The sequence below is a fragment of the Megalops cyprinoides genome, chromosome 3 (assembly GCF_013368585.1).
Source record: "Megalops cyprinoides isolate fMegCyp1 chromosome 3, fMegCyp1.pri, whole genome shotgun sequence".
NCBI classification, from domain to species: Eukaryota; Metazoa; Chordata; class Actinopteri; order Elopiformes; family Megalopidae; genus Megalops; species Megalops cyprinoides.
Genome location: NC_050585.1, coordinates 51,771,746 through 51,799,467, shown reverse-complemented (window position 1 = coordinate 51,799,467; position 27,722 = coordinate 51,771,746). Strand labels below are relative to the sequence as shown.

The 27,722-nt window shown below is 45.7% G+C and overlaps 1 protein-coding gene across 3 annotated transcripts in view; it reads left to right on the top strand.

Moving 5' to 3' along the window:
* Positions 1–25,808, top strand: part of LOC118773953 (chromodomain-helicase-DNA-binding protein 3-like) — a 34,462-nt gene extending 8,654 nt beyond the window's left edge. The window contains exons 9-40 of one of the 3 annotated variants that reach the window (XM_036523005.1): positions 69–335; positions 432–635; positions 757–974; positions 1,484–1,615; positions 2,163–2,259; positions 2,738–2,929; positions 3,366–3,566; positions 3,873–4,010; positions 4,141–4,262; positions 4,771–4,944; positions 5,345–5,486; positions 6,446–6,577; positions 7,051–7,168; positions 7,442–7,566; positions 7,725–7,956; positions 8,113–8,282; positions 9,570–9,747; positions 11,580–11,645; positions 12,150–12,235; positions 12,399–12,532; positions 13,094–13,238; positions 13,601–13,757; positions 14,473–14,609; positions 15,085–15,286; positions 15,763–15,882; positions 16,164–16,292; positions 16,739–16,847; positions 17,238–17,370; positions 17,657–17,852; positions 18,565–18,728; positions 19,529–19,655; positions 22,597–25,808. In XM_036523005.1, coding sequence (XP_036378898.1) covers positions 69–335; positions 432–635; positions 757–974; positions 1,484–1,615; positions 2,163–2,259; positions 2,738–2,929; positions 3,366–3,566; positions 3,873–4,010; positions 4,141–4,262; positions 4,771–4,944; positions 5,345–5,486; positions 6,446–6,577; positions 7,051–7,168; positions 7,442–7,566; positions 7,725–7,956; positions 8,113–8,282; positions 9,570–9,747; positions 11,580–11,645; positions 12,150–12,235; positions 12,399–12,532; positions 13,094–13,238; positions 13,601–13,757; positions 14,473–14,609; positions 15,085–15,286; positions 15,763–15,882; positions 16,164–16,292; positions 16,739–16,847; positions 17,238–17,370; positions 17,657–17,852; positions 18,565–18,728; positions 19,529–19,655; positions 22,597–22,826 — 4,977 coding nt within the window. In that variant the 3' untranslated portion in view covers positions 22,827–25,808. Of the gene's footprint in view, positions 1–68; positions 336–431; positions 636–756; positions 975–1,483; positions 1,616–2,162; positions 2,260–2,737; positions 2,930–3,365; positions 3,567–3,872; positions 4,011–4,140; positions 4,263–4,770; positions 4,945–5,344; positions 5,487–6,445; positions 6,578–7,050; positions 7,169–7,441; positions 7,567–7,724; positions 7,957–8,112; positions 8,283–9,569; positions 9,748–11,558; positions 11,646–12,149; positions 12,236–12,398; positions 12,533–13,093; positions 13,239–13,600; positions 13,758–14,472; positions 14,610–15,084; positions 15,287–15,762; positions 15,883–16,163; positions 16,293–16,738; positions 16,848–17,237; positions 17,371–17,656; positions 17,853–18,564; positions 18,729–19,528; positions 19,656–22,596 lie in introns of all 3 variants that reach the window. The other 2 variants (XM_036523007.1, XM_036523004.1) reach the window with 2 other exon arrangements.
* Positions 25,809–27,722: the final 1,914 nt, after the last annotated feature.

The following is a 27,722-nucleotide window of genomic DNA, read 5'->3' as shown; positions in this document are numbered from 1 at the left end:
CTCTGTATGAGAGTGCATCAGTGGGTCTGTTAGCCTAAATTATCCTGAATTTATTGATCCCCCCCAAGGAGAAGGAGGGCATCCAGTGGGAAGCCAAGGAGGAGGACTTTGAGGAGTTTGAGGAGGAGTGTGAGGATGGAGGCGGGGCTGAGGCCGGCGGTGGAGCCGCTGGAGGAGAGGAAGAGGAGGATGACCACATGGAGTTCTGCCGCGTTTGCAAGGACGGGGGAGAGCTGCTGTGCTGCGACTCCTGCACCTCCTCCTATCACATCCACTGTCTCAACCCGCCCCTTCCCGAGATACCCAATGGAGAGTGGCTCTGCCCGCGCTGCCTGGTGAGTGACAGCAGTGCTGGACCAATCAGGTGAGGCGGAACCATGTCAGCTTTGTGAGTGAGCTGAAACCTCTCCCCCTCCTGTGTGCCCTGACAGTGCCCCCCGATCAATGGCAGGGTTCAGAGGATCCTCCACTGGCGCTGGGGGGAACCTCCCCCCCCAGTACCCGTGCCCCCAGCCCCTGATGCTGACCCACAGCAGCCCCCTCCCCCTCCGATGAAGGGGCGCCCGGAGAGGGAGTTTTTCGTCAAACTGACCGGTCAGTCGTACTGGCACTGCACGTGGGTCACTGAACTACAGGTGGGAGATGTCGCCTATGGGATTGATGTATATCTCAACCCTCTAAAAGGCTAATCTCACCACTCTCCCCTCCTTTTTGTCTCTCTTTCCACTTGCTCCTCCTCTTCCCCTCCTCCACCAGCTGGAGATCTACCACTCGGTCATGTTCCGCAACTACCAGCGAAAGACAGACATGGACGAGCCCCCCGCCGTGGACTATAGCTCCGGGGGTGAGGAGGACGGGGGGAAGAGCGAGAAGAGGCGAGCCAAAGACCCACAGTACGCTGCCATGGAGGAGAAGTTCTACCGCTACGGCATCAAACCCGAGTGGATGATGGTGCACCGCATTATTAACCACAGGTCTCTAAACTTCCTGCTTTAATTTCCACTAAAATTACATTACACTACATTACATTACATTCATTCAAACTCTTATCCAGAGCGACTTCCAGCACAATAGAACATAAGCGTATCCACTCAGGTTAAAATGAGCAACAGTGCCAGACCAGGCTAACAACACTCCCAGACCAGTGAGTGTGAGCATAACATCATACAAGCCCTACCACGAGTTAGCTTGTACAATCTGACTAGGCAACAGCAGCCGAGTATAGTATGATAGTTCAGTCACTGACACAGAATCCAAAATACATTGTAATGTTACATGTAAAATAGATATGAAATTATGTTTGGGTTCAGGAGGAGATAAAACAAAACAACATCTGTTGGACAGAGGATCATATATCCTTTTATATTGACAGATTTCGGCTGAAGCTTGACTGGCCTTTGCTTCACTGACACTTACGCCTGTGTATCCCGTGACTGAGACTTCCTTCACTATCTTTGTGTGGCTCTGTGTCTGTGCTGCGCAGTGTGGATAAGAAGGGGAACTACCTCTACCTGGTCAAGTGGAGAGACCTGACCTACGACCAGTGCACCTGGGAGCAGGAGGACCTCGATATCCCTGACTTTGCAATGCATAAGGCCAACTACTGGAGGCACAGGTACTGTGACCTGCAGGGTTCTGTGCCATCATTTTAACTCTTTCTCACTCTCATTGCTGTATGTGTGTGTGCAGGTTGGGATGCTTTAGTCCAGCACTCTCCGTTTTGCTGACAACGGTAGTCCAGAATAAATTGAATTAGCCAGAAAGCCACTCACAGTTTGATGTGCCTGTGTCTATTTATCATTAATATTATTTTACTGTATGTTTTTTGCTGTATGAACTAATTTCCTTGTGCTCATACAGAATATTTTGGTAAGTGCACTGACGCTTATAATGAGGAGGGCAGGTTAACAAAGGGCTAGCTAAAGTTGTAAGTAGAGTGTATCAGCATTGCAAGTATTATTCTCTGTATTACCATGAAAAAAGTAATACCCACCAACTACAACATGCTTTGTGTCATTTGGCATGTTTGCTTCTTTGTAGCTGGTCAGGTCTGGAGGGTGCTGGATTGGCGTCTGTGTGTCTGCCTCTTGGGCTGTCTCTGTATGTCTGTGAGTATATCTGTAGCTGCAGAAATGGGAATGTGTGCTGTTTGTGTCTCTTAGGGAAGAAGTGATGAAAGATGACTCAGACAAGCCCAGGAGGATGAGGAGTGTGAGGAAGGAAGAGGCCGATGAGGCGTCCAGTTCTCCCGTTACAGATGTGAGTCGGCTCTGCACCCACCTGCTCACACATGCCTAACACGGCCACGCTTCATCCGTTCTGCCAAGTCCCTCTCTGTCTTCAAGAAACATCTGAAGACACAGTTCCTCTCTCTCACCTGAGCCCCTGAAACACTACCCTTTAATGAAACTTCTCATGTCTCAAAACGCTCTCCCACTAAACTATAAAATAAAATTTTGTTACAAAAAATATATATAATCTAATGGTTTAACGGACTCGTTAGCTTTACCTGCTAGTTTGTATGTTGCCTGGCCAACCACTGAAACCTGGTCATGCAGTGCTTCTAATGTTGTTGACTCTGTATGGTTTTTCTCTTGTGTTGTACTCTACCTCACTCGTACGTATATTTGGATGAAAGTGTCTGCCAGATGAATTAATGCAAATGTTAATGCATGGCCAGGACCTGTTATCAGGATTCAGACGTCACCGTTTTCTCTCTCTCCCTCCCCTCCTCCAGCCCACGGTGAAGTACGAGGAGCAGCCTGACTTCGTGTCAGTGACGGGGGGCACGCTGCACCTGTACCAGCTGGAGGGACTGAACTGGCTGCGCTTCTCCTGGGCGCAGGGCACGGACACCATCCTGGCCGACGAGATGGGCCTGGGCAAGACCATCCAGACCATCACCTTCCTCTACTCACTCTTCAAGGAGGTAAGAATCCGACCATTGCACGGATGCTCCAAGCGCACTGAACATACTTACCGTGCACGGTTTACAGACACATTGTACTAATTAATAAATTGACATGCTTTACAGACCAAATCACTGACACGTTATAAACATTACATTACTGGCATTTAGCAGGCACTCTTATCCAGAGTGACTTAACATAGGTTACAATTTTCATGTCATCCATTTATACAGCTCGATATTTACTGAGGCAGTTCTAGGTTCTAGGTTAAGTACCTTGTCCAGTGCCCAGCGCCCCAGCTGGGAATCAAACCAGCAACCGTGCAGTTCTGCTGCCTCTTACCACTGTGCTACACTGCCACCCTAAACCAATACCACTGACACCCTATACTGACTGATTCATTGATACACTCCAGTACAGACTCTGCCTCATTCCTTTCCTTCCCCACCCTGTCAGGGCCATACTAAGGGTCCGTTCTTGGTGAGTGCCCCACTCTCCACCATCATAAACTGGGAGCGGGAGTTTGAGATGTGGGCGCCTGACTTCTACGTGGTGACCTACACCGGAGACAAGGAAAGCCGGGCTATCATCCGCGAGAACGAGCTGTCCTTCGACGACTCAGCCATGAAGAGCGGGAAGAAGGCCTTCAAACTAAGGGTAAGAAAGGAGACGGAAGAAATAAAGAAAAATGTTCCTTCGAGAACTTCTTACAGTTCCTCCAGGTAGCACCTCAAGACCCCGTCTACAGGAGAGAAGCCTTATCATATTTTCAAGGGCGACCTGCAATACTGCAGTGCTGTCTGTTATCTCTTTGAGTACTGCACCACACTGTGATTCAGTTTTGTTATGTCTCAGGAAAGACTAGCAGGCTATGCATGGAGCCTGAGGTCACTCTCGCCCACAGTGACCCGTTGTCTTTAACATTCTCCTTTTTTCTCTCACTCCACTGTGGTCCCCATCCAGAGGGAGGCGCCCATTAAATTCCACGTGCTCCTGACCTCCTACGAGCTGGTAACCATTGATCAGACTGCCCTCAAGTCCATTGACTGGGCCTGCCTGGTGGTGGATGAGGCCCATCGCCTCAAGAACAATCAATCTAAGGTACTTCTGCTGTGTGTGTGTGTGTGTGTGTGTGTGAGAGAGAGGGAGAGATTGTTTTAGTATGTGTATTTAGGTGTTCTTCAGGGTACTGAATAACAGAACTTCTCTATCTCTCTGTTTGCATGGTCAGTTTTTCAGGAAGCTGAATGACTATAAGATTGATCATAAGCTGCTGCTGACAGGCACTCCCCTGCAGAACAACCTGGAGGAGCTCTTCCACCTCCTCAACTTCCTCACACCTAACCGCTTCAAGTAAGAATGCACACCACACACACGCGCATGCTCACACACACACATATAAATGCATGTATAGTCAATACACACACACATTCTCATGCACACACAGTGCATATATTACATTATTGTCATTTAGCAGATGCTCGTATCCAAGAGCGACTTACATAGGCTACAATTTTTACATGTGATCCATTTGTTCTGTTGGATTTTACTGATTCAGTTCTGGGTTAAATATCTTTCCCAAGAGTACAGCAGCAGTGTTGCAGCTCCCGGTGCGGAATTGAACCAGCAAACTTTTGGTTACGAGCCCTGATCCTTACCACATTGCTACACTGCCACCCCACCCCACCCCACATAAACACACATTTAACAGTAGAATCATGTGTGTAGGCTGCTCTGCTTCTGTGTGTTGATACTTCGGCTTCACCCTCTTCTCCCTCTCTTCTCTTCCCTTTTCTTCTTCTCTCTGTGACTCTCTTACCCCTTCCCGCATCGCCCCCCCCCTCACTCCGTTCATCCGCAGTAACCTGGAGGGCTTCCTGGAGGAGTTTGCGGATATCTCCAAGGAGGACCAGATCAAAAAACTGCACGACATGCTGGGGCCGCACATGCTGCGGAGGCTGAAGGCCGACGTCTTCAAAACCATGCCGGCCAAGACCGAGCTCATCGTGCGGGTGGAGCTCAGCCCCATGCAGAAGTGAGCGGGAGGGATGGGGAGGGGCCATGTCTCCATGGAGACTGGGTTATAGCATGGAGGATGATGTTTCAATGTTTTTTTTTTCATTGACTATGTGCTATAAACATGCATGAACGGACACATCCATAAATGTGCACATGTCATTATGCAATTTTTGTAAAACCACATTTTTGGTGATGTTAGATTGACATTGTTTGAACAATGTTAGGTATCACAATTTGGTTTTAAATTCAACCGCTAATCCAGCAGTTTGATCATTTTTCATTTTCTTCTATATCTGGAGGTCTCAAACATAGCATTGATATAGACCTTTTCCTTTTGTTTCTTGACATTTATGTTGTAGCCGTTAAGGTGACTAAGCTTGTTGTTATAATTAGAATTTGTTTGCTCTTACGTTCAGGAAATACTACAAGTTCATCCTGACGCGTAACTTTGAAGCACTGAATTCCAAAGGTGGGGGGAATCAGGTGTCCCTGCTCAACATCATGATGGATCTGAAGAAGTGCTGCAATCACCCCTACCTGTTCCCTGTAGCTGCCATGGTAATCACCCCTACCTGTTCCCTGTAGCTGCTATGGTAATCACCCCTACCTGTTCCCTGTAGCTGCCATGGTAATCACCCCTACCTGTTTCCTGTAGCTGCTATGGTAATCACCCCTACCTGTTTCCTGTAGCTGCCATGGTAATCACCCCTACCTGTTCCCTGTAGCTGCTATGGTAATCACCCCTACCTGTTTCCTGTAGCTGCTATGGTAATCACCCCTACCTGTTCCCTGTAGCTGCTATGGTAATCACCCCTACCTGTTCCCTGTAGCTGCTATGGTAATCACCCCTACCTGTTTCCTGTAGCTGCCATGGTAATCACCCCTACCTGTTCCCTGTAGCTGCTATGGTAATCACCCCTACCTGTTTCCTGTAGCTGCCATGTTAATCACCCCTACCTGTTCCCTGTAGCTGCCATGGTAATCACCCCTACCATTCCCCTCTTTCTGCTATAGAATCTAGTTCTCATTTATGAAGTATTTTCCTTTGAGCTGGGAGAAATGTGTGGCTTGGGTGAGGGGTGGGCACCTCATTCCAGTGATTTAGTCAAACCGTGTCTGCAGCTGTAGTGTCTGTGTAAAATATTTTTGTCCTTTAGAAGTAAGGTCACATGACCCGAGAGAACAAAGCGAAGGAAAGCAGAAGAAGGAAGGAAAAGCTGCAGGGGCGGAAATGGGAGGAAAAGGAGTGAAAGTGATCAGAATAACGCACTTCTCTAACACTAACATGCGTGCATGTCTTTTTCATGTCAATGCTGTGCTGACGTTTTGTCCTGTGTACTGTGTTCTGGTTGCATGTGCGTGAATGATTGTATTGTTTTGTCTGTGTGTTTTATGTGTGTTTGCCAATGGGGTGGCGTCTGTGTTGTCTGTGTTCCGGCTGGGTTCCACATTCTGTGTCTGCGTGACTGTGTCTGGGTTTGTCTTTACTCTCTCTCTCTGTGTCATCGGGGGCTCAGGAGTCTCCAAAGATGGTGAATGGAGCGTATGAAGGGGTAGCACTGACCAAGGCCTCCGGGAAACTGATGCTGCTACAGAAGATGCTGAGGAAACTGAAGGAACAGGGCCATCGTGTGCTCATATTCTCCCAGGTAACCCCCCGAATCTTGAATACTACATGCTAACTGAAATACTGCTGAGTCTGCATGCTAGAGGCTGCCTGGAATTCAGGGAACTGGGTATGCTCTGTACTCAACTCATAACTGACATGCAGTACAGTGACTACATATGCCCAAATTTACCTCAGTTGAACCCATTCTTTAATTGTTTTCTTATGTTGTCAAAATTATGTTTTTCAGGGGTAGCTTTTTAGTGGTAATAAGATGTGCATGTCATTTTGTACTTGTTACGTATCTTGTACATCTTCAAGTAAAGGCACTGTTACTAGAAGGGATGCGAGATAGATCCATTCCAGCAGAAGAGCTAGAAAATTAGGTTATACACACTAGAGTTTGGTACTTATAACTTTGTGAATGGTCCATAGAGTACAGAAGCCTTAAGCTGACCAACTCCGGGTCTTCTCTTTCTCTCTGATGCACCCCTCTTTCCACTTCACTTTCTTCAGATGACAAAGATGCTGGACCTGCTGGAGGACTTCCTGGACTTCGAGGGCTATAAGTATGAGCGCATCGATGGCAGCATCACAGGGGCTCTGAGACAGGAGGCCATCGACAGATTCAACGGTGAGAAACGCAACCTCACGACCCCTCCTTTACTGTGACTGCTTCTCTTCTCTCAGTATGCATCCTTTTCGTTGTTCTGTCTTTTTTGTAGTACAGAGTTTCTGTGGGTGTTTCCCTTGTTTTCTTGAATTTAATTTCTTAGTGTTGGTTAAGTAATATATGAGTGATACATACACTAGATTTCACAGGTAGAGTCCATATAGTGTAACTTGAGCTCACGTTTTCTCTCTCTCCGTGTACCCCTCCCTCTCTCCCTTCTTCTGTATATTTCAGCACCTGGGGCACAGCAGTTCTGCTTCCTGTTATCCACGAGGGCGGGGGGTCTTGGTATCAATTTGGCCACCGCAGACACAGTCATCATCTTTGACTCTGATTGGAACCCCCACAATGACATACAGGTATGCTCTGCACTGTCACGTTGGAACTGAGCCATTGCCATTCGGAGCCATTTCTGGACATAATTATTAAGATAGGAAGGCCATACTTTGAAGACATGGCTGTTAGATGTGTCTAAAATGTGACTGGTGTTGATAAGAGATTTCTGCCTTACCCCCAGGCGTTTAGTCGAGCCCACCGCATTGGGCAGGCCAACAAGGTGATGATCTACCGCTTTGTGACGCGGGCCTCGGTGGAGGAGAGGATCACGCAGGTGGCCAAGCACAAGATGATGCTGACCCACCTGGTGGTGCGGCCCGGGCTGGGCTCCAAGGCCGGGTCCATGTCCAAACAGGAGCTGGACGACATCCTCAAGTTCGGAACCGAGGAGCTCTTCAAGGACGAGATCGAGAGTGAGTGAGCGCGGAAGGGGAGCTGGGAAGGGGACGGACGATGGAGCGGGAGAGAAAGCGGGACAGAAAAAGTGGAAACCTCCTTTTCACCCATCACCCCTGTCTCACCGCCTCCCCATCACCCCCTGTCTTCCTCCCCTGTCTGCCTGTGTCCAGGTGGGGACAACAAGGACGAGGACAGCAGCGTGATCCACTATGACAACACGGCCATCGAGCGGCTGCTGGACCGAAACCAGGACGCCACCGACGACTCGGACGTGCAGAGCATGAACGAGTACCTGAGCTCCTTCAAGGTGGCCCAGTACATGGTGCGGGAGGAGGACAAGGTGAGACGGGGAGAAGGGGGTAAGGAGGTGGAGTTTAGGAGTCAGAGAGGGAAGGACAGATCAGAAAGGGAGAGAGAGGGAGGGAGAGTGTGAGAGAGAGAGAGAGAGAGAGAGAGAGAGGGGCAGAGTGAGAGGGAGAGAGAGAGAGAGGGGCAGAGTGAGAGGGAGAGAGAGGGAGAGAGAGAGGGAGTGTGAGAAAGAGAGGGGAGTGTGAGAGAGAGAGGGAGTGGGAGAGAGAGAGGGAGAGAGAGAGAGAGAGAGAGGGGCAGAGGGAGAGTGGGAGAGAGAGAGGGGCAGAGGGAGAGTGGGAGAGAGAGAGGGAGAGAGAGAGAGGGGCAGAGGGAGAGGGAGAGTGGGAGAGAGAGGGAGTGTGTTAGAGAGAGAGAGAGTGAGAGAGAGAGGGAGTGTGAGAGAGAGAGAGAGAGAGAGAGAGAGAGAGAGAGAGAGAGGGGCAGAGTGAGAGGGAGAGAAAGAGAGAGGGAGTGTGAGAGAGAGAGGGAGAGTGGGAGAGAGAGAGAGGGAGTGTGAGAAAGAGGGGGAGTGTGAGAGAGAGAGGGAGTGGGAGAGAGAGAGGGAGAGAGAGAGAGAGAGAGAGGGGCAGAGGGAGAGGGAGAGAGAGAGAGGGAGAGAGAGAGGGAGTGTGAGAGAGAGAGGGAGAGAGAGAGAGAGAGAGAGTGGGAGAGAGAGAGAGAGAGAGAGGGGCAGAGGGAGAGTGGGAGAGAGAGAGGGGCAGAGGGAGAGGGAGAGTGGGAGAGAGAGGGAGTGTGTTAGAGAGAGAGAGAGTGTGAGAGAGAGAGGGAGTGTGAGAGAGAGAGATAATTTAAGATGCCGCAGATTCAGATGGATAAGATGGAGTGATAATGATGGTCATTATGTCAGCCTGTCTCTGTTTTGCTTTTGCAATTATGTTTTTTTTTTTTTTTTCGGAACACAAATCTTTGGAGTTCTCTGTAGGAGTATCAGTGTTTTCTGCTGAATGCTAACTCACATGGTGGCATTATTGTTTCTCTATATTCTCACTACTCTATGTGTGTCTGTCAATGCTGAACTCTGACTCCTTTCTGTTTTTTTTTACCAACCTGTGTGCATGTACTGTATGTGTGCCTGTGTGTGTTTGTGTGTGTGTGTGTATGTGTGTGTGTGCATGCATGTGCATGTGTGTGTGCGTGCGCGCGTTTGTGTGTGTGTGTGTGTTTCCTCCGTATTCACCTCTGTTTTCCTCTGTGTAGGTGTGTCAGGACTGACACCTCTCTCTGTGTACTGATCTGTGTCCCCTTGTCTGTGCAGATGGAGGACATTGAGAGGGAGATCATCAAGCAGGAGGAGAATGTGGACCCGGATTACTGGGAGAAGCTGCTGAGGCACCATTACGAGCAGCAGCAGGAGGACCTGGCCCGTAACCTGGGCAAGGGCAAGCGGGTCCGCAAGCAGGTCAACTACAACGACGCTGCGCAGGAGGACCAAGGTACACACACCTGAGAGGGAGGGAGGTGAGGGGCGGGGCAGAAGGTACCGCACCTGAGAGGGAGGGAGGTGAGGGGCGGGGCAGAAGGTACCGCACCTGAGAGGGAGGGAGGTGAGGGGCGGGGCAGAAGGTACCGCACCTGAGAGGGAGGGAGGTGAGGGGCGGGGCAGAAGGTACACACACCTGAGAGGGAGGGAGGTGAGGGGCGGGGCAGAAGGTACACACACCTGAGAGGGAGGGAGGTGAGGGGCGGGGCAGAAGGTACCGCACCTGAGAGGGAGGGAGGTGAGGGGCGGGGCAGAAGGTACACACACCTGAGAGGGAGGGAGGTGAGGGGCGGGGCAGAAGGTACCGCACCTGAGAGGGAGGGAGGTGAGGGGCGGGGCGGAAGGTACCGCACCTGAGAGGGAGGGAGGTGAGGGGCGGGGCGGAAGGTACACACACCTGAGAGGGAGGGAGGTGACGGGCGGAGCGGACCGGAGGATCACAGAGACATACCATGATGAGCTGTGGGATGGTCCATTACAGAAATGTACTGAGAATCCTCATACTGTCCCAACCGCAGGCAATTGGCCATGTACTACAGGACAATTTTTGAAAAGGGTTTAATTTGAGACAATGCACTATTGTAACATAGGGTGTCAGTACAAATACAATGAGACTGACAATGACTGTCAGTTATAAACAAGAATAACTAACCGCAGATAGAGGAGACACAAACAGCATTACAGACACATGAAAAGGTATAGATGCAGTCAGATCAAGACACAGGGGATATACAGGAGTGTGGATAGGGATGTTCTCTGGAAAATAGAACTTTACCATTTAACATACAGTACCTATCTCAACATTCATTTTAAATATTTGAGAACAGATGAATGTTTTTTAAGTGAAACCCAAGGAACAGAGGGACATGTGCAATCTACATATAAATTGCACACCATGTCACTGGCCCTTACGAGACATATTTATGAAGTCTGGATACAATCAAGCAAAAACTTTGCCTGGGCTTTTTGTTCTCTGACAACCATAGATAACCATAGGTTGTCTGTATGTCACTGGGAATTTAGAGGAAAAGGTAATATCTTAAATTCAGTTAATATAGGCGTGTGATTATGAAACGTGGTTGTTATTTTCTTAACAGACGTTTCTGAATGACATTCATATTATTCCATATGCATTATTCTCCCCAAAGTCATGGCAGGAACAGTTTTGCATTCTTTAACACTGCACACGGTATGTGCGGTATGTTACGGATGAAGGGTTTGCTTATGTTAAGTGAGGTGTTTCAGTTGGTTGCTCTTATGTTCTGTTCTCTGTTATGCTGTAGACTTCTCATTCCCATTGAAATGGTTTACACGCCTCTGCTTCCCGGCATCCTCGCCTTTAACAAAGCGGGTAGACAGAGGTGCCAAGCTGAGAACAGCCTGTTTATAGGGCCAGGCTTCTCATTATACATTACCTCCTCATTCACGTCTCTTGTGCCACAGTTTGCACCTTATACAGTGGCCTCTGCAGACTAACAACTTTAGTTTTTTTGTTTTTTTAGTTTTTCCAAATGAAGAATTAGGTAGAAATAAAGTACACAGGGATTTTTTTAATGTTTTGGTATTTCTCCTCAGTGGGATAAGAGTTTTCGGGTCTTTTCGTGTTGTGTCCTGAGCTCAGTGTTTGAAGGCTTTCATTTCCCAGGGTGCACCCCGCCGCACAGGGAATTTTCCTAACTGTGTGATAGGTGCTGTTTTCAGCCAGCAGAGGGCAGTGTGGCTCACGGCCCTAGCCTATTGACGGTAGACTATGTGCTGTTTCAGACTGGCATGCTGGTGTTTCAGATAACCAGTCAGAGTACTCGGTGGGCTCAGAAGAGGAAGATGAAGACTTCGATGACAGGACAGAAGGTAAGGAGGTTGTCTCTGTGTGGTGCATAAAATTTTCCCCACACTGCAAATCACTTTTCTATCTCGTTTTTTTTTCATTATATTGTGGTTGTTATTGTCTCAGGGCATACGTTCTGTTGACCAAATTCTGCCTCATTTTCCTTGTATAATGGAGCATTCTAAGTAAGTATATAAACAAACTATAAGTAGTGTCAAAGTTAATCGCTCTTAACCAGCCGTATATCAAGACGTAACACTTAAATGGAAAGTGAAGCAAGCAGGAAGTAATGACCTATATGCAATGGACATTAGGAAATTTACTTTTTACTCCAGACCCAACTTTTAAAAATTGGTTCATAACAAAGTTTGTTCTATTTACCATGATTTATTTATGTTCATTCATGTGCAATGCTAATTTAAGCCTGTATTGCTTTGAACAATTGAACATTTCACTCCAAGTTAAAAGACTGATAAGAAGGTCCTCTCATGATGGACCAGCCTGCTTATTCTGATCTGTCTTTACAGGGAGAAGACAGTCACGCCGTCAGCTTAGGAATGACAAGGACAAGCCACTCCCCCCCCTGCTGGCCAGAGTCGGGGGAAACCTTGAGGTAGACTTCATGTCAATATGGTACTCACAATAAATGCATCTACATTGCAGATCACCTGATAGATTTGTCAATCCATTAGTTGATCAGTTTAACTGCTCCTGAGGTGTCAGTAATATTTTTATATATATATATCGGGGCCAAAGTGCGTGTGTCTCTTTGTCAGGTGTTGGGCTTCAACACTCGTCAGCGCAAGGCCTTCCTGAACGCTGTTCTGCGGTGGGGCATGCCCGCTCAGGACGGCTTCTCCTGTCAGTGGCTTGTCCGGGATCTCCGCGGCAAGAGCGAGAAAGAGTTCAAGTAAGGCAGAGGCGCCGGAGAAGATGCACAGTAAAAGGTTTAGCGGGAGGGAGAGGTGGGGGTGCGGGGTAGGAGAGTGGGGAGGGGTGGCAGAGGGGAGCGGTTGGGGGTTGAGGAAAGGTAGGAGAGGTGGGAGTAGGGGTTTCAGAGGGCTGGGAGTTCAGGGTTTAAGACGGGGTGGAGAGGTAGGCGATGTAGGATAGGAGAGTTAGTAACAACAGCGGTGACGGTGGGACTGTACAACTGTCTAATGGTTTAACACACTCATTATCTCTACCAGCTAGCTTGTACCTTGTCTGGCCAACCATTGAAACCTGGTCATGCAGTGCTTCTAATATTGTTGACTACTTATGGTTTTTTGCTTGTTTTGTACTCTACCTCACTTGTAAGTCATTTTGGTTAAAAGCGTCTGCCAAATGAATAAATGTAAATGTAAATGTATATGACAAGAATGTTCTCCCTGTACCTTACGTATTATAACTTCGTGTCCAAACTCTTTCGTATTTCCCCTCTCTGTCTGCCCTCTCCTCTCCTCCTCCCACGCTCCCCTCCCTGTTTTAGGGCGTATGTCTCCCTCTTCATGCGGCACCTGTGTGAGCCGGTGGGGGAGGGGTCAGAGACGTTTGCCGACGGGGTGCCGAGAGAAGGCCTGTGTCGTCAGCCTGTCCTCACCAGAATCGGCGTCATGTCCCTGGTCAAGAAGAAGGTCAGACATACACGGGGCGGCAGTGTAGCATAGTGGTTAAGGAGCAGGATTTGTAACCGAAAGGTTGTCGGTTTGATTCCCTGCTGGGGCACTGCTGTTGTACCCTCAGGCAAGGTAATTAACCTACACTAAATATCCAGCTGTATAAATGGATAACATTGTAAAAAACTATGATAAGAACAACTGCTAAATGCCAATAATGTAATGTAATGTAATGTAAAAGCATACTGGCAACTAAGGGAGTGTGTAACACAGTCTGAACAAAGTGAAAGGGAAGATGTTTGAGTAAACTATGGGAAATGCTGATGGCATGATTTATTGAGATAAAGTGCCGGTTGACACTGTGTAATGGTGCCACTCAGGTGCAGGAATTTGAGCATATCAATGGGAAGTGGAGCCTCCCGGAGCTAAAGCCTCTGGTCAGTGTGGAATCGTCTCGCGCCTCTTCCCCCACCATCAAGACCGGCACATCCACCCCTGAGCCCAGCACTAACAACACCCCCTGCACCTCCACACCAGGTAAGCTGCTGCAGGAACCCACAGACACACACACGCACACACCCTGCACCTCCACACCAGGTAAGCTGCTGCACACACACACACACACCCTGCACCTCCACACCAGGTAAACAAATGCACACTCAGACACCCCCTGCACCTCCACACCAGGTAAACAAATGCACACTCAGACACCCCCTGCACCTCCACACCAGGTAAACAAACACACACTCAGACACCCCCTGCACCTCCACACCAGGTAAACAAATGCACACTCAGACACCCCCTGCACCTCCACACCAGGTAAACAAACACACACTCAGACACCCCCTGCACCTCCATACCAGGTAAACCACTGCACATTCAGACACCCCCTGCACCTCCACACCAGGTAAACCACTGCACAAACACATGCTAACAACACCCCCTGCACTTCAACACCATGTAAACAAACACACAAACACACACTGAGACACCCCCTGCACCTCCACATCAAATAAACTACAGTACAAATACACACACAACCACACACACACATCCACATCTAACTACCCATTTAGTACACATACACACCCTGCGCCTCCACGTCTAACCCAAATGATGGAGCAGACACAATTTTGTGCACTCACACGCATGTACACAGACTTGCACATACATTCACGCACAAATACACACACATACTTTGGCACCCAGCATGTGAACGGGGCTCGGGATCTGACCTGTTCCACCCCTGCAGCTACGCCCTCTCCCCCTGACAAACCGGAGAAAAATGGAAAGGAGGCAGTTAAGGAGGGAGAGAGCCAGCTGGATCGGGAGACTGAGAAGGAGAAAGAGAAGGAGAGGGAGAGCAGTGATTGCACAGATCCCGAGGAGGTAAGAGACCAGCGACATCGTGCCTCAGATTGGATGCTTATGATCATGCCTCGTGTCAGCTAATATCTTATGATTTGCATCATATTAAATTATTGTCATTCAGAAGATGCTCTTATCCAGGGTTGACTTTCATAGGTAACAGTTTTGCACGTAATCCATTTCATGCAGCTGGATATTTACTGAGGCAATTATGGGTTAAGTATCTTGCCCAAGGATACACCAGCAGTGCCCTGGTGGGGAATTGAACCAGCAACCTTTCAGTTACAAGCTATGCTCCGTACCACTATGCTACACTGCTGATTTTGTGGTCCTGGGTTAGAATTCTGGGTGACATCACTACACTGTTGCTCTGCTCATGGATAATTCAACCATTTATTCACCTCAATCCACAAAGCGGTTCACCCGTCTCATTCACACATCTGGGCAGTTCAGTAATTACCACCAACTCTGACCGAAGCCTCTGCTCACCCTAAAGGCTGAAACACAAGCTCCGCCCTCCGGCCAAAAACCTGACGGGGAGGAAGGGGCTTCTGGGGTGGAGGGAGAGGTGAAAGACACTTCGCCAGCCCCAGCAGAGGGGGAGAGAAAGCTGGAGGAGAGCAAAGATCCAGAGGGCCTTTCTGAGGGGACGCAGCCCGCCTCTGAAGCAACGCCTCCTGTAAAAGACGAGAAGCGAGGTACGGAAGTTAACGATGGGACTGTCACGCCTTCGGTTGTCTGCTTAAACATACCAAAAAAATGCCATATTAGCATGTCTGGAAAGCAAAATAAAGGCATTATGTTATAATCCTTACCACCAAGTACAAGTATAATTCACTGCCCTTTATTTCACCTCCTTCCTGCATTCAAGCCATTTTGGAAGGTTATCAGAGAATGCTCTCAAAGGATTCAGTTCAGTCCACTTTTGACTCATATAATGGGTTTAAATAGTCCTCTCTGTTTAACATTCAGCAGTGGAGAGATGGCTCGGACGAACCTTCTGTCATTCCAAGGTGTTTTTTCCCGGGTCAGCTTCAGAAAGCACCTGCCAGTCACTGCTGAATGGGTGGAGAAGCAGGAGACGATAGAAATCTGAGAACTCGAGATTTCAAGAGGGTGATGCGCTTGCCGCTCCAAAAGACGTGTGATGTGTGATGATTGGCTGTAATTGCAGAACCGGAGAAGGTGGAGGAGGAGAATAAGATGGCGGAGGAGAAGGGGGAGGAGGCCGCACTCTCAGAAACACCGGATGGCAAAAACAAGGAGGAGAGCCAGCCCTCCGAGGTTAAGAGAGGTGACTGACCACACCACACCATTGGACTGGTGGATTCATGCAGTTCAGTCAGTTTGAATTAGTCCAATCTGGATAAATTTAGTTTCTCTGTAAGTTTGTTATTCATCCTGTCCTTATTGTTTCGTAACGTGTACAGACATTTACTGGGACCTGGGAACTCAGGGTGCATGTTAGGTATAAAACAGTGTAATATCCAGTGTAATATAATAAGGAACTTTATCCCACAATGCTAAATTTACCCCGTATACATAATAATATCGTTGTGTGTCTGCCTTTTACAGATGAAGTAAAAGGTGAAAAGGAAGCTGGGAAGGAGGGTAAGGGGATGAAGGAGGAGCCTGCCAAGGGGGCCAATGGGAAGAGTGAACGGCCACGCTTCATGTTTAACATCGCAGACGGAGGCTTCACTGGTAATCTCACAGAAGCAGCACTGACACCAGACTGGCATGGAGTGTGATTGTGACTTCCAGCACCAAGGGGATTCTTCTTTATTTTTACGGTTTTCCACATTTTAGAATAATAGTAAAGACATCAAAAATATGAAATAACACAAATGGAATTATGCAGTGACCAAAAGTGTTAAACAAATCAAAACTATCTTATATTTCAGATTCTCCAAAGTAGCCAAAAATATTAAATTTTTTTTTTTTTGGAAAGACATTCATACATAGGCATCAACTTCACTATATATATTGGTCTAAGAAACAAATTTCAAGAATTTAAGTCTTTAGATCAAAATGTCTTTGAATGTAATGATTCCCATTATGTTAATCAGGTGTGTCCAGCCTTTTGACTGCTTCTGTATTTCAGTGTCAGGATTGTGAGACTGATTTCTCTGCTCCTGTGTATCCCACAGAGCTGCATGCGCTCTGGCAGAACGAGGAGAGGGCGGCCATTTCCTCAGGGAAGGTGAACGAGATCTGGCATCGGCGGCACGACTATTGGCTCCTGGCGGGCATTGTGCTGTATCCTTGACAACTGCTGCCACAGAGGCCATCTCAGATGCTCAGTCACCATAACTCACAGCTGTTCTCTGACAGTTATGGAGTTGTTTTCAGTTATACGCCAATTTTTTTTTAAATATTCAGAATTCGATATATCACCCAAGGGTGGAAAGCCACACTGCTTTTTGAGTAAGTATATCAATTAAAACTCACATGAGGTTTCTTAAGCAGAAAAAGCTAGAAATAGAGGTAAGGATTCTAAAAAGTCCCAAAGCTGAGGACACGTTAACAGGGGTTTTTTGACATATCCCTGCTATCCCTGGCTCCTGTTCCCACGTCCCCTAGTTTCCCCTGTCTCTTCTCCTTTTCTGTCCCTCACCTGTTTCCCTGGGAATCCTTGACACCTGGAAGTCACGGATACGCACGCTGGCAGGACATTCAGAACGACGTCCAGTTTGCCATAGTTAACGAACCCTTCAAGACTCAAGCCAACAAGGGCAACTTCCTAGAGATGAAGAACAAGTTTCTGGCCCGCCGCTTCAAGGTGAAATGAGATCCAGAAACCGAGGGAGTGAGAAGGGGGGGGGGGGCAAAGAGGAAAAGTAAAATGTCTGTCCTTTTATTATGATGCATTTAAATAAGGCGATGGGGTAACAGCAGTTAAACACCCCTTGGGACTGAAGAGTATGATTCCTACATTGGACACTGTCATTGTACTCAGTACTCAAAGCTACTCATTTTGAATTCTCCCATAAAAAGGAAGTGTTATGGGAAAAAATGACCTGTATCGGGATTCTACAGAGCAAATAACTGTGATTCTGTGCGTTCAGCTGTTGGAGCAAGCTCTGGTGATCGAGGAGCAGCTGCGTAGAGCAGCCTACCTGAACATGACCCAGGACCCCACTCACCCGGCGATGGCCCTGAACGCCCGCTTTGCTGAGGTGGAGTGCCTGGCGGAGTCGCACCAGCACCTGAGCAAGGAGTCGCTGGCTGGGAACAAGCCCGCCAACGCCGTTCTGCACAAGGGTGAGACGGGGGGGGGGGGGGGGGGGGAGTCACAGAAAGAGGGGTGAGGGTGAGAGGGAGAAAGGAGGAAGAAAGTATGGGTGGGGGTAGATACAGAGTGGAGCTTGGACACCAGCAATGTAAATAACCCTTAAGTTCTAAATATATTTCCAGCTGCCCCCCAGCGTGATTTATTTCAGCTCGTACACACCTGCTGTTCTGAAGAATTCTAGAATTTGGTTATGACGTCATAATAATATCTCAAAATATAATTTTAAGAATACATAATATGATATAAATTGCATATAGCCAGTATTTGTATACTTTATTTTTGCAAATGTTAGCTAGAATTTTTCTGATTTGGGAGTCAGAACTGTGTTATGCCACCTTATATTTGCAACTTATGTGAATCTGCATTGAAAAATAAATAATCGTATTGCATTTGTGGAAAGTTTATATGTGAAAAAGCAGTGGGCTTAGAACAAATGTTGCTTTGTTGCGTCACTTGTAAATTTGAATCTAGTGTTCTAACCACACCAGTTTTTACCGTATGCTGTAAGGACCACTCTGGAATGATCACTCCCGTTTGACCGTACGCTTGAAAGGGTTAATATGAGTCATGGTGTGTAGTCCAGCAGTATCCATCCAGTGTCAGATTTGGTGTCATTTAGTGTTGGTGTTGTGACTGCTGTAATCATACTGTGTGTGTGACGGGCTGTGGTTGTAATTGCAGTGCTGAACCAGCTGGAGGAGCTGCTGAGCGACATGAAGGCAGATGTGACGCGGCTGCCCGCCACGCTGTCCAGAATCCCGCCCATCGCCGCCCGCCTGCAGATGTCAGAGAGGAGCATCCTCAGCAGGCTGGCCAACAAGGGGACGGAGGCTCACGTACCCCCGGTAAATACACACACACACTCGCACACGCACACACACACGTGTACCCCCAGTAAATACACACGCCCTCCCTCTCACACACATACACACACACACACACACACACACACACACGTGTACCCCCAGTAAATACACACACACCCCCAATCTCACACACACACACACACACACACACACACACACACACACACACACACACACACACACACACACACGCACTCCCAATTACACTCTCATTCAGTCTCACACATATTCACTCCCAAATCCATTCCCACAGAACCTTTGTGTCAGGAGTAAACCTTTTCTGCTGGAAGTACTTACTGTGTCAGCTCACACACATGCATGCATGCACACAGATACACAACAACACAAAGGCACGTGTGCACAAACACACATGCAAATATGTGCATTACATTACATTACATTACACTATTACCATTTAGCAGACGCGCTTATCCAGAGCGACCTGCATTGGTTACAGTTTAAATAAATGTTACCCATTTATACGGCTGGAAATTAATGGAGGCAATTGTGGGTGAAATACCTTTGCACAAGGGTACAGCAGTATTGCCCTAGTGGGGAATCGAACCGGCAACCTTTCGGTTACAAGTCCTGCTCCACTATGCTACACTGCTGCCCCATACACATGCCCACATACACTTTCGCTTACAAATTCGCTATACAAATTCCAAACCATACACATGCTGGATATCAACTGTATACGTACGCTATCCAGATGATGTACACAAAATATCATCAGATGCCTACCTGACTGTCCCTCCTGTCTTTCTCTCTCTGTGAAGCCCATTCCTCTGGGACCGTACGCCACGCCACATAATTTTGGGGCACCCTTCACTCCTGCCCCGCCTGGAGCCATGCTTCTTGGAGGAGCAAACTACAGTCAGATGCCCCCCGGGTCATTCATATCAGGTCAGTGTGCAGATCTCATCCATTACATTACATTACATTACATTACATTACATTACATTACATGCATTTAGCAGAAGCTCTTATCCAGAGCGACTTCCAGCATAATAGAACATAAGTGTGTCCACTCAGTTTAAATGAGCAACAGTGTCAGACCAGGCTAACAACACTCCCAGACTAGTGAGTGTGAGCATAACACTGTTCAAGCCTTGCCACAAGTTAACTTGTGCAACCTCACAGAAGCCAAGTATACTACAGAGAGAGAGAGAGACTGGGTTGTATGCAGATCTTATTCACGCTGGAGGTAATCAGATAATTAATCACAAAGTGTTCAGTATACAGTGTCGGTGTCAGTGTACAGATATCATTAACACTATGAGCTCGTATGTGCAGGGCGTATGTGCAGGTCTCATACACTCTTTTCTACAAGCTGCTGAAGGAGGCACTAACATGAGTTATTTTATCTCCTTGCCTTCTTCTCAGGTTTTTTTTTTTTTTTTCCATACAAACGCACCATTCTTAAGGCATTCGGATTTCACAGAAAGTAACGCTGAAAAAAAAATACAGTAGTGAATTTTTCGGTGAAAAATGAGTATCTGGAACAGAGGACCTGTCGGTCTTTGAGGCAGACTAATGATTGATTGTGTCTTGAGTCATTTTCTGAACATGGTAGTTTGTTTTGTAGTATTGGGTAGAGTGATATCAGATATATAACAGTTATAGTCCCCAGCTATGTTGAAGCTGAATGATCTTCGAGTTCTCATTTTGACCAGCTATGCACCAATATCAAGCAGTTTGACAACAGTAGCATGAAATCAGTAGGAAATGGACCCTTTGTAAGGAACACTGAAACTGTGTAGTGTGAGGTAGTAGGATCAAGAATGACAGCTCCGTTAATAAACCAAATGTAAAGGAGAGTATCCTGAAAAGATATGCAAAATATGGTCAAAATATGATTTTGACATGTTCGGTATTCCTTATTTGTAAGAATTAATGAGTGTGCAAATCTGTGAAACACTAGAAGCACAATGAAGACAGACACAGAATTTACACAGGAGATGTGGGTGTTGATGGCTTGCTTCTGTGAGTGCATCATCATAAGCCTTGTTGTCACAGTGATGTTTTAGTTTATCATATCCTAATGAACATTTGTTTATATGGAACAAAACAATGCTGATGTAGCCTCTATGTATATATGGTAAAATACAAAATGCAAAACAATTATTTGGCAATATATATATTTTAGGCCAGATAGTGTATGGTTAAATACATTACTTTCAAGATAGCAGTAATTGCTATATACTGAAATACACAATTTAAAAATTTGGATGTTCGGCTTCATATTTTGCCATGTATAGACATGAATGGTTTTTTTATTTCTTTGCTGATGTGTGCTTTCATAGGCAGCAGTAGTTAGGGTACTGGTTTCCTGAGCAAGGGATTACAGTTTTGAATCCAGATGGGTCACCTGTTATTGCAGTATTCCTTACCTGATCTCCCCATAAAAATGCAGTTGTATAAAAAGACTTTCATGTCAAATTTATTATGAAGGGGAATGACAGATGATGTTGTCAGGAAAAAATAAAATGGAAACCACTTATTTTATTTTAAGTTACCTGACAAGGGCATTTCTGTGCTCTTTTGGCTTGGCAAAGCCAAGATGATGAACTCTTGCAATTGTGGGAGTCTGCTGTATCAATAAGCCAGCCACTTGAACAGGGTAAAGCAGTGACTGCAGTTTAGAAAGCCCTTCATGAGAAAAATCAAAAAAATATATAAAAGGTTTTTTTCATCTTACTAACAGTCTTAAGTCCTAAAGTGTGTTTGATCCTAAACCAGACCAATCATCCTGATTTTGCATCACTTCATTGTGCTTAAGTCTATCCATATGTGTGAAGAGAATTTGTCCATAATTGCTCCTTAAGATGTCTTGATGAAAGAGAACATGGTCAGGTTGTTGGAACATCAAGCTGTCTAAGAGAACAGGGAAGCTATAACTGTAAGAAAGGACAATTTCATGCCATAACAAAGGAGCATGTCTGGTAGAATTAGCATTATAATGATCATGTCCAATTTAAAAATCTCTTAAAAAATTTGAGTCCAGTGTATTTATTTTCATGACTTATTGCATTAAGTATGTAAATTTCCATGACTGCTAAGTTCCCATGTCCTATTCATGGCCTTTACTAAATACTTCTGTGCTAGCTCTCTTTGTTCTGACCTGCCTTCTCCTTCTTGAAAAAAGGTGAAGCATTTAAGATTGCTTAGGGCTCCATGCAGCCCTTAAAGTATGTAGTCTGTATCAGTGTATGTGTGCGTGTGTGTGTTTGCGAGTGCAGGAGGATATATGATTAGTACTGCTGTCCAAAGGGGTTTATTATTTTGAATCCTGGGTTCTGCACTCATGAACACTGAGCTTGCGGGAAAGGGCTGCCACTTAACCGATAAATAATGAAACGCAATAACCGTGACTGCAGGGACTCTTACCAGTAGCCAGTGAAGGATTGCTTTGAGCTTGTAATGCTCTGACCCCACATTGAGTCTAATCTGCACAAACATCAGATTCCCTCTGCCTTGGCCCTTAAACTGTCATATCTAAAAGAAAAGATATGACTGGTTCTGTGACTGCCCAATGCCCTTTTTCTGCCATTGGCCTTTTCTTTATGTTATTAACCTGAAGCCGATATAATGAGCTGTTCTCTCACTTAACTGGGGATTGTAAAATCTCATTCTCCTTATCGGACATTTTTTCCTGTACCCTCACAAGTTTTCTGTTTTTTTTCTCTTTGGTTTGAAAACAAACCATTTTTTCTTGAATTTTATAGTTAAAATTTTGGGTTTGTCACTATTGCAGCAGTTTTTTTTTTGGTGAGGAAGTGATACCAGTATTTCATTTTTGGGATTTTTTTTTTGCCCTCCTGCTCCCTTTTCCCGGTCTCTACAGTGTGCCGCTTGTCTACCCCCACAGAGGCCGGCACCTTCCTGAAGACCAAGGAGCACGACGTCCTACAGCGCCAACGTGTGGTGGACCTGTGGAAGGACGGCAAGTCCGAGGGCGCTATCGGCCTGGAGCTGAGGATGCCCAAGTCCACCGTGCACAGCATCATTGTCAAGTACCGCCTCAGCAACACTGTGGAGAACCTGCCGCGGAACGGCCGGCCGAAAAAACCCTGAGACCCCGAAAGAGGGGGGGCGGGGGCACGGATGTGAGAGGGCGAGGGGAAGTGGCCCTGAAAACTCTTACAGAGAGAGAGAGAGAGGTGGGGTGAAGAAAGGAGGTCTGAAAAGCCCTGTGGTGAGGTGAGAGAGGGAGCGGAGGTGGCCAGACCACCGGAGTCAGAGCAACATTCTCTGAGAGAAAAATGGTTAAAAACGAACAAAGGAAAAGGTAGAGTTAAAGGTCAGTGGGAGGGAAAAGTGAAATATGGATGAACAGGAAAAAAAGACCAGTGGAGGAGAGCGATACAGAGAAAGGCAGGGGGAGGGTAGACACTGATGAGCTCTGCGCCGACCTCTTTCCCCCCTCACCTCATCCCGTGCTCTTTCACACAGGGGAAGCCCCTCACACTACCCCCTCCGCCAGCCCAGATCAGCCCCTCCTGGACTGATTTATTCGAGATTGTGGCTTACCGCACCCTTACCCAAACACAGCCCTTCCTCACCCTGGCACCCCGTTCCCCTCCTCTCTCTCTCTTTCATCGCACCCACAGATCCGTCAGCCCTGAGTGACAGCGTGGGACTCATTTTTTCCTCAAGAATAAAAAAAAAAAGAAACTATTGCAAACACTAAGGGGACACACTTTAGGGACTGAAGATTTCAGCATGAATATATGCTGAAGAGGAAGGTTGTGCATTTCTAAACCCAAGGAATGCACCAGTTCAACACAAAGCTTCTGTACTCAGTATTCCTTCAACAAGCTGCAAAAAAAAAAAAACTTTTCTGCACTTCGGGTTTTTGCAAAGGAATCTCTGGATGACCCTGCAATACAGATGCTCAGGAGGCCGTGGTCTGGATGGGACATTCTCTGTCAGAGAGGTCATTTGAAAGCTCTCCATTGGTCAGAAGTTGATACTTGGGAGAGAAAGACCAAGAGGAAGGACTGGTGGGAAACTGAATTTTGCTCTCTGCAAAGGAACCGATGAAGCTGCTTGGATGAGAACAGTTACCAAAGTGTGAAGCTGCACAGACCAGACAAACCCAGTCTCCTGTCCCACTCCTGGGGGGTTTGGCTTTTGGCGTTGGAGGGAAAGGGAAGGGATGGGGGGTCATTGTAGCACATTGTTGTCTGACAGAAGTATTCAAAGCGCCGCTCACCTCCTCAGTTCGATTCTGACACCAACACTTGTAAACATGGCAGTAAAGGCGGCTAATGCAACAGACCCAGAGAGACAGACAGAATGTTAGTGATCTCAGTAGGGTTTCCCAGTAGCAAGTGTGTGTGTGTGTGTGTGTGTGTGTGTGTGTGTGTGTGTGTGTGTGTTTGAGTGTGTATAGTAAATTTTAGTATTTGACATGCAGTTAATCCCCTATATCCATCATTTTCATGGGAAAGGAACACACCCCCTGATCTAAATCTTGGTCTGAACTGGAGAAGGTCTTTCAGATCAGATGATTAAATTACTGTAACAGAAAATGTCATGTTTCATTCAAAATACTTGCATGGGATTCTGCAGTGTACCCAAATTTGCCTGGCTCATTGTGAAACACAGATCCACTATAGGTCTATAAGCTATAGGTTTTGCCAAAGGGACTGTGGCCAATATGTTGTCCACTTTGTCCTTGGTTTGCATGGTGGTGTAAACACAAGTGTTGTAGGTGGCCACTACACTCGAATATACAGTCCACTCCGCTCCTCAGGGCTGCTGGTACTGCCTGGCAAATTGTTAAAATGTATTGAAGGTGGCTGGATATTGGTGTGGCTGTGATTTTTTTTTTTTTTCTGTTTAAGCTCCGATACCTGGTTTTGCGGGACCACAGGCTTTCATTGTTATTGGTCGGTTGGAAAAGGAAATGTTAGTCAGAGAGAGTTTATGAGCTGGCAACATCAAAGCAGTTGTTGAGAATCTCCTGATTTAGAGCTAACTGTATCTTTTCCAGTATGCAAGGATTTTGGAAGCATTTCCTTAAGTCAAGACTGTGTGCAGAAAAAACTGTGTTTCGGTGACACATAACATTCTTACCACGTTTCAGTTACATTGTGACGTCATTACCACACTGTTACAGTATCACAGCAACATGATGAGGACTTCACGTAATACTTAGTGGAGGCGTCCATTCTGGTGAAACAGTGAAAAGGCTTGCTCGTTTGGCATATGACCTGTGTTTGGAACACTGGATTGGATTGTACCAATCCTGAAAAAGTGTTGCTATATTTAATACGCCACTGTTACTAGCATATTTGTAATAATACAGATTGAAATGAAATGAAATGAAAGCCACACCCAGTTTCACCCTCCCTAACGTGCAGCTCGTCAGTGTTTGTAGTAGAGTGTTAGTAGAGTGGCCTGTTTTTTGTTTTTTTTGTTTTTCTGTATGTCTCTTAAGGTAGACCAAAGGCTCAGTGGTGTCTGCTGTGAGTGATACCTCTCTTCTCTTTCAACTGTAAAAGCCAAAAGCATTTTAGATGGGAAGCAATAACAATAACATTAATAATAATTCCAGTAAAATGTAACAAAAACTTATTGGATTCAGTGAAAAGTGCAAAAGTAGATTAATTCGTGACTTAAAGCCTAAACCAGAATTACTTAAATGGGACCAGTGCATACACATCGTTTGAGTCAGTTCGTTTTCATTCTTTATGTTCAGTTAATGTATTTTTGCCAATAGCAGCTGGTGCAGTGTTCTATGCCATGAGGCAAACATATACCTCAATGTCTCTAATGCTGATACACCCTGATATACTGTCACGCACTGCCGTGTAGATTTTTATAGATGAAAAGCCTTTAACCTGTGTGTAAATGCAATCACAGTTCCTCCTCTTAAACGTAACTCCAAGCTAACCTCACTGCCCCATTCACGGAGTGGTCAGTTCCTGCATAACAAGGTTTCAGCCGATGTTCATCAGACTATGTGTTTGTGAGTTATATTGCCCTGTCTGTGATCGCCACCCAGTCCCCAAGTAAGCCCTTTTGTCCAACCTGACAACATACAACAAACCTGACAGATTATTTTTTCATTATTCTCTTTTTATATAGTATATGTTACTATTAATGTATAATGTATGCGTTCACATTAAAAAAGGTATCACAACTGTTATTTGGCAGATGTGTTATTTTTAATCATTGTTATCGTTGGCATTCTTGTTTCATTGTTCTTTCAGACTAAACAAGAGTGCCAAAATCTGGATCATCTTAAATCCACTTAGCAAAAGCATGGAACCTACAGATATGATAAACCTGTCATGTTCAGTATGTTATCATGAAACATTCTACATCTTATGTCACATGCAGAGTCCCATAAAACTACATGTAATTCACTTAAATAACAGGAATTGATAGCTTAATTAAACTTACTGGATGAAAGGAATATGGCGCATATATATATATATATATATATGGCATATGGCATTACCAAGAAATCACAAGTTTTTGAGATAAGAGGGCAATTGGGCACCTTCGAATCAAGATTTGGGACGTTAGAATTATGGTATGTTCAATTATGACATCACACTGAGGTCGCCACCAGGAATGCATAAACAGTTAATACCATGTCCGATAGGTTCTTTTCTTCATCCCTCTACTTAACATCTAAAATACTCAGGAGTGGCTTTTGTGGTGTTTCCAGTATCTGGAGAGTGTTTCATAGGTAATATCTTAATTTTCTGCTGTCTGTTGAAGATTTGTGGCATAAGGAATTGCCTGTGCAACATAACGCTTTTGGAGGATTGGTGAGAATTTGTGCAAGTGCATAGTAGACTATATCCATAGTGTCCAGTAAAAAATTACTAAAATTAAATTAATTTCCATGACCATTATCCTGAAATCTATCCTAAAGATTGACAGCTCAAATGCTAACCAAAGTTGAGGAGGAACTCTCTGGACACATTTGTACCTGATGTCAGGGAAAATAGGAACAGAATGCATTGCAGTTTGGACACATTTGATGCATGTGGAAACTCAGGTTTGTCAGCAGTGTTATAATATGGACCTCAAAATCAGTATGTTAATTTATTGAGTATATGTGGCTATAAATTCCATATATTTATAGCCATATTCCATATATATTCCAAATTGCATGCATTGGTCGATGTGGTCTACACAAATTACTGCATTATTGCTAGACATTTAAATAAAGATTTTATCTATTCCGTATGGCCTTGACTTCACTTTGGTTTTTCTGTGTTACAAGAGATGTTCATGTGGCCTGCTACGCAGAGAGTGGAGTGGAGGAGTGATTTAGAGGAGGTGCATGTCTGTCAGAGAGTCATGGTGAAATAGTATGTGTGTGAAACATATACTGATAACAGCACGTGTGTATCATAGCGGATGTTTTTTCCATAATTCAAAGGCTTTATGTTATCATGCGCTTTATCATGAAACGTGCTCCTACCTTTACTTTATTACCTTAAGATTGTAATGGCTGTTGTTTCAAAATCAGCTCTTTCCTGCAAAAAAAGTCATCTCCCACTGGCCCTCATTTGAGCAAGAGCATAGTAGCTCATGCATTCTCATTTGCAATGGAAGACAGTCTGGTCTGTGAGACGTAACTGCCTGGAAGAGGGTCCGTCAGGTCAAACGTTTCACATTTCTGTGATTCAGGTCCAGATGCATTGTTATACAGTACCAGTTTGCACTCACCTTTCTTTCTTTATTTTTACTATTTTCCACATTTTAGAATAAAAGTAAAGACATCAAAACTATGAAATAACACATGTGGAATTATGCAGTGACCAAAAAAGTGTTATAAACAAATCAAAACTGTCTTATGTTTTAGGTTTTTCAAAATAGCCAAAAAACATTTTTTGTAAGGAAATTCATACATAGGAATCTTCATTATTTATGTATGTAAACAAATTTCAAGCATTTAAGTGTTTAGATAAAAATGTCTTTGAATGCATGTTTCCCGCTGTT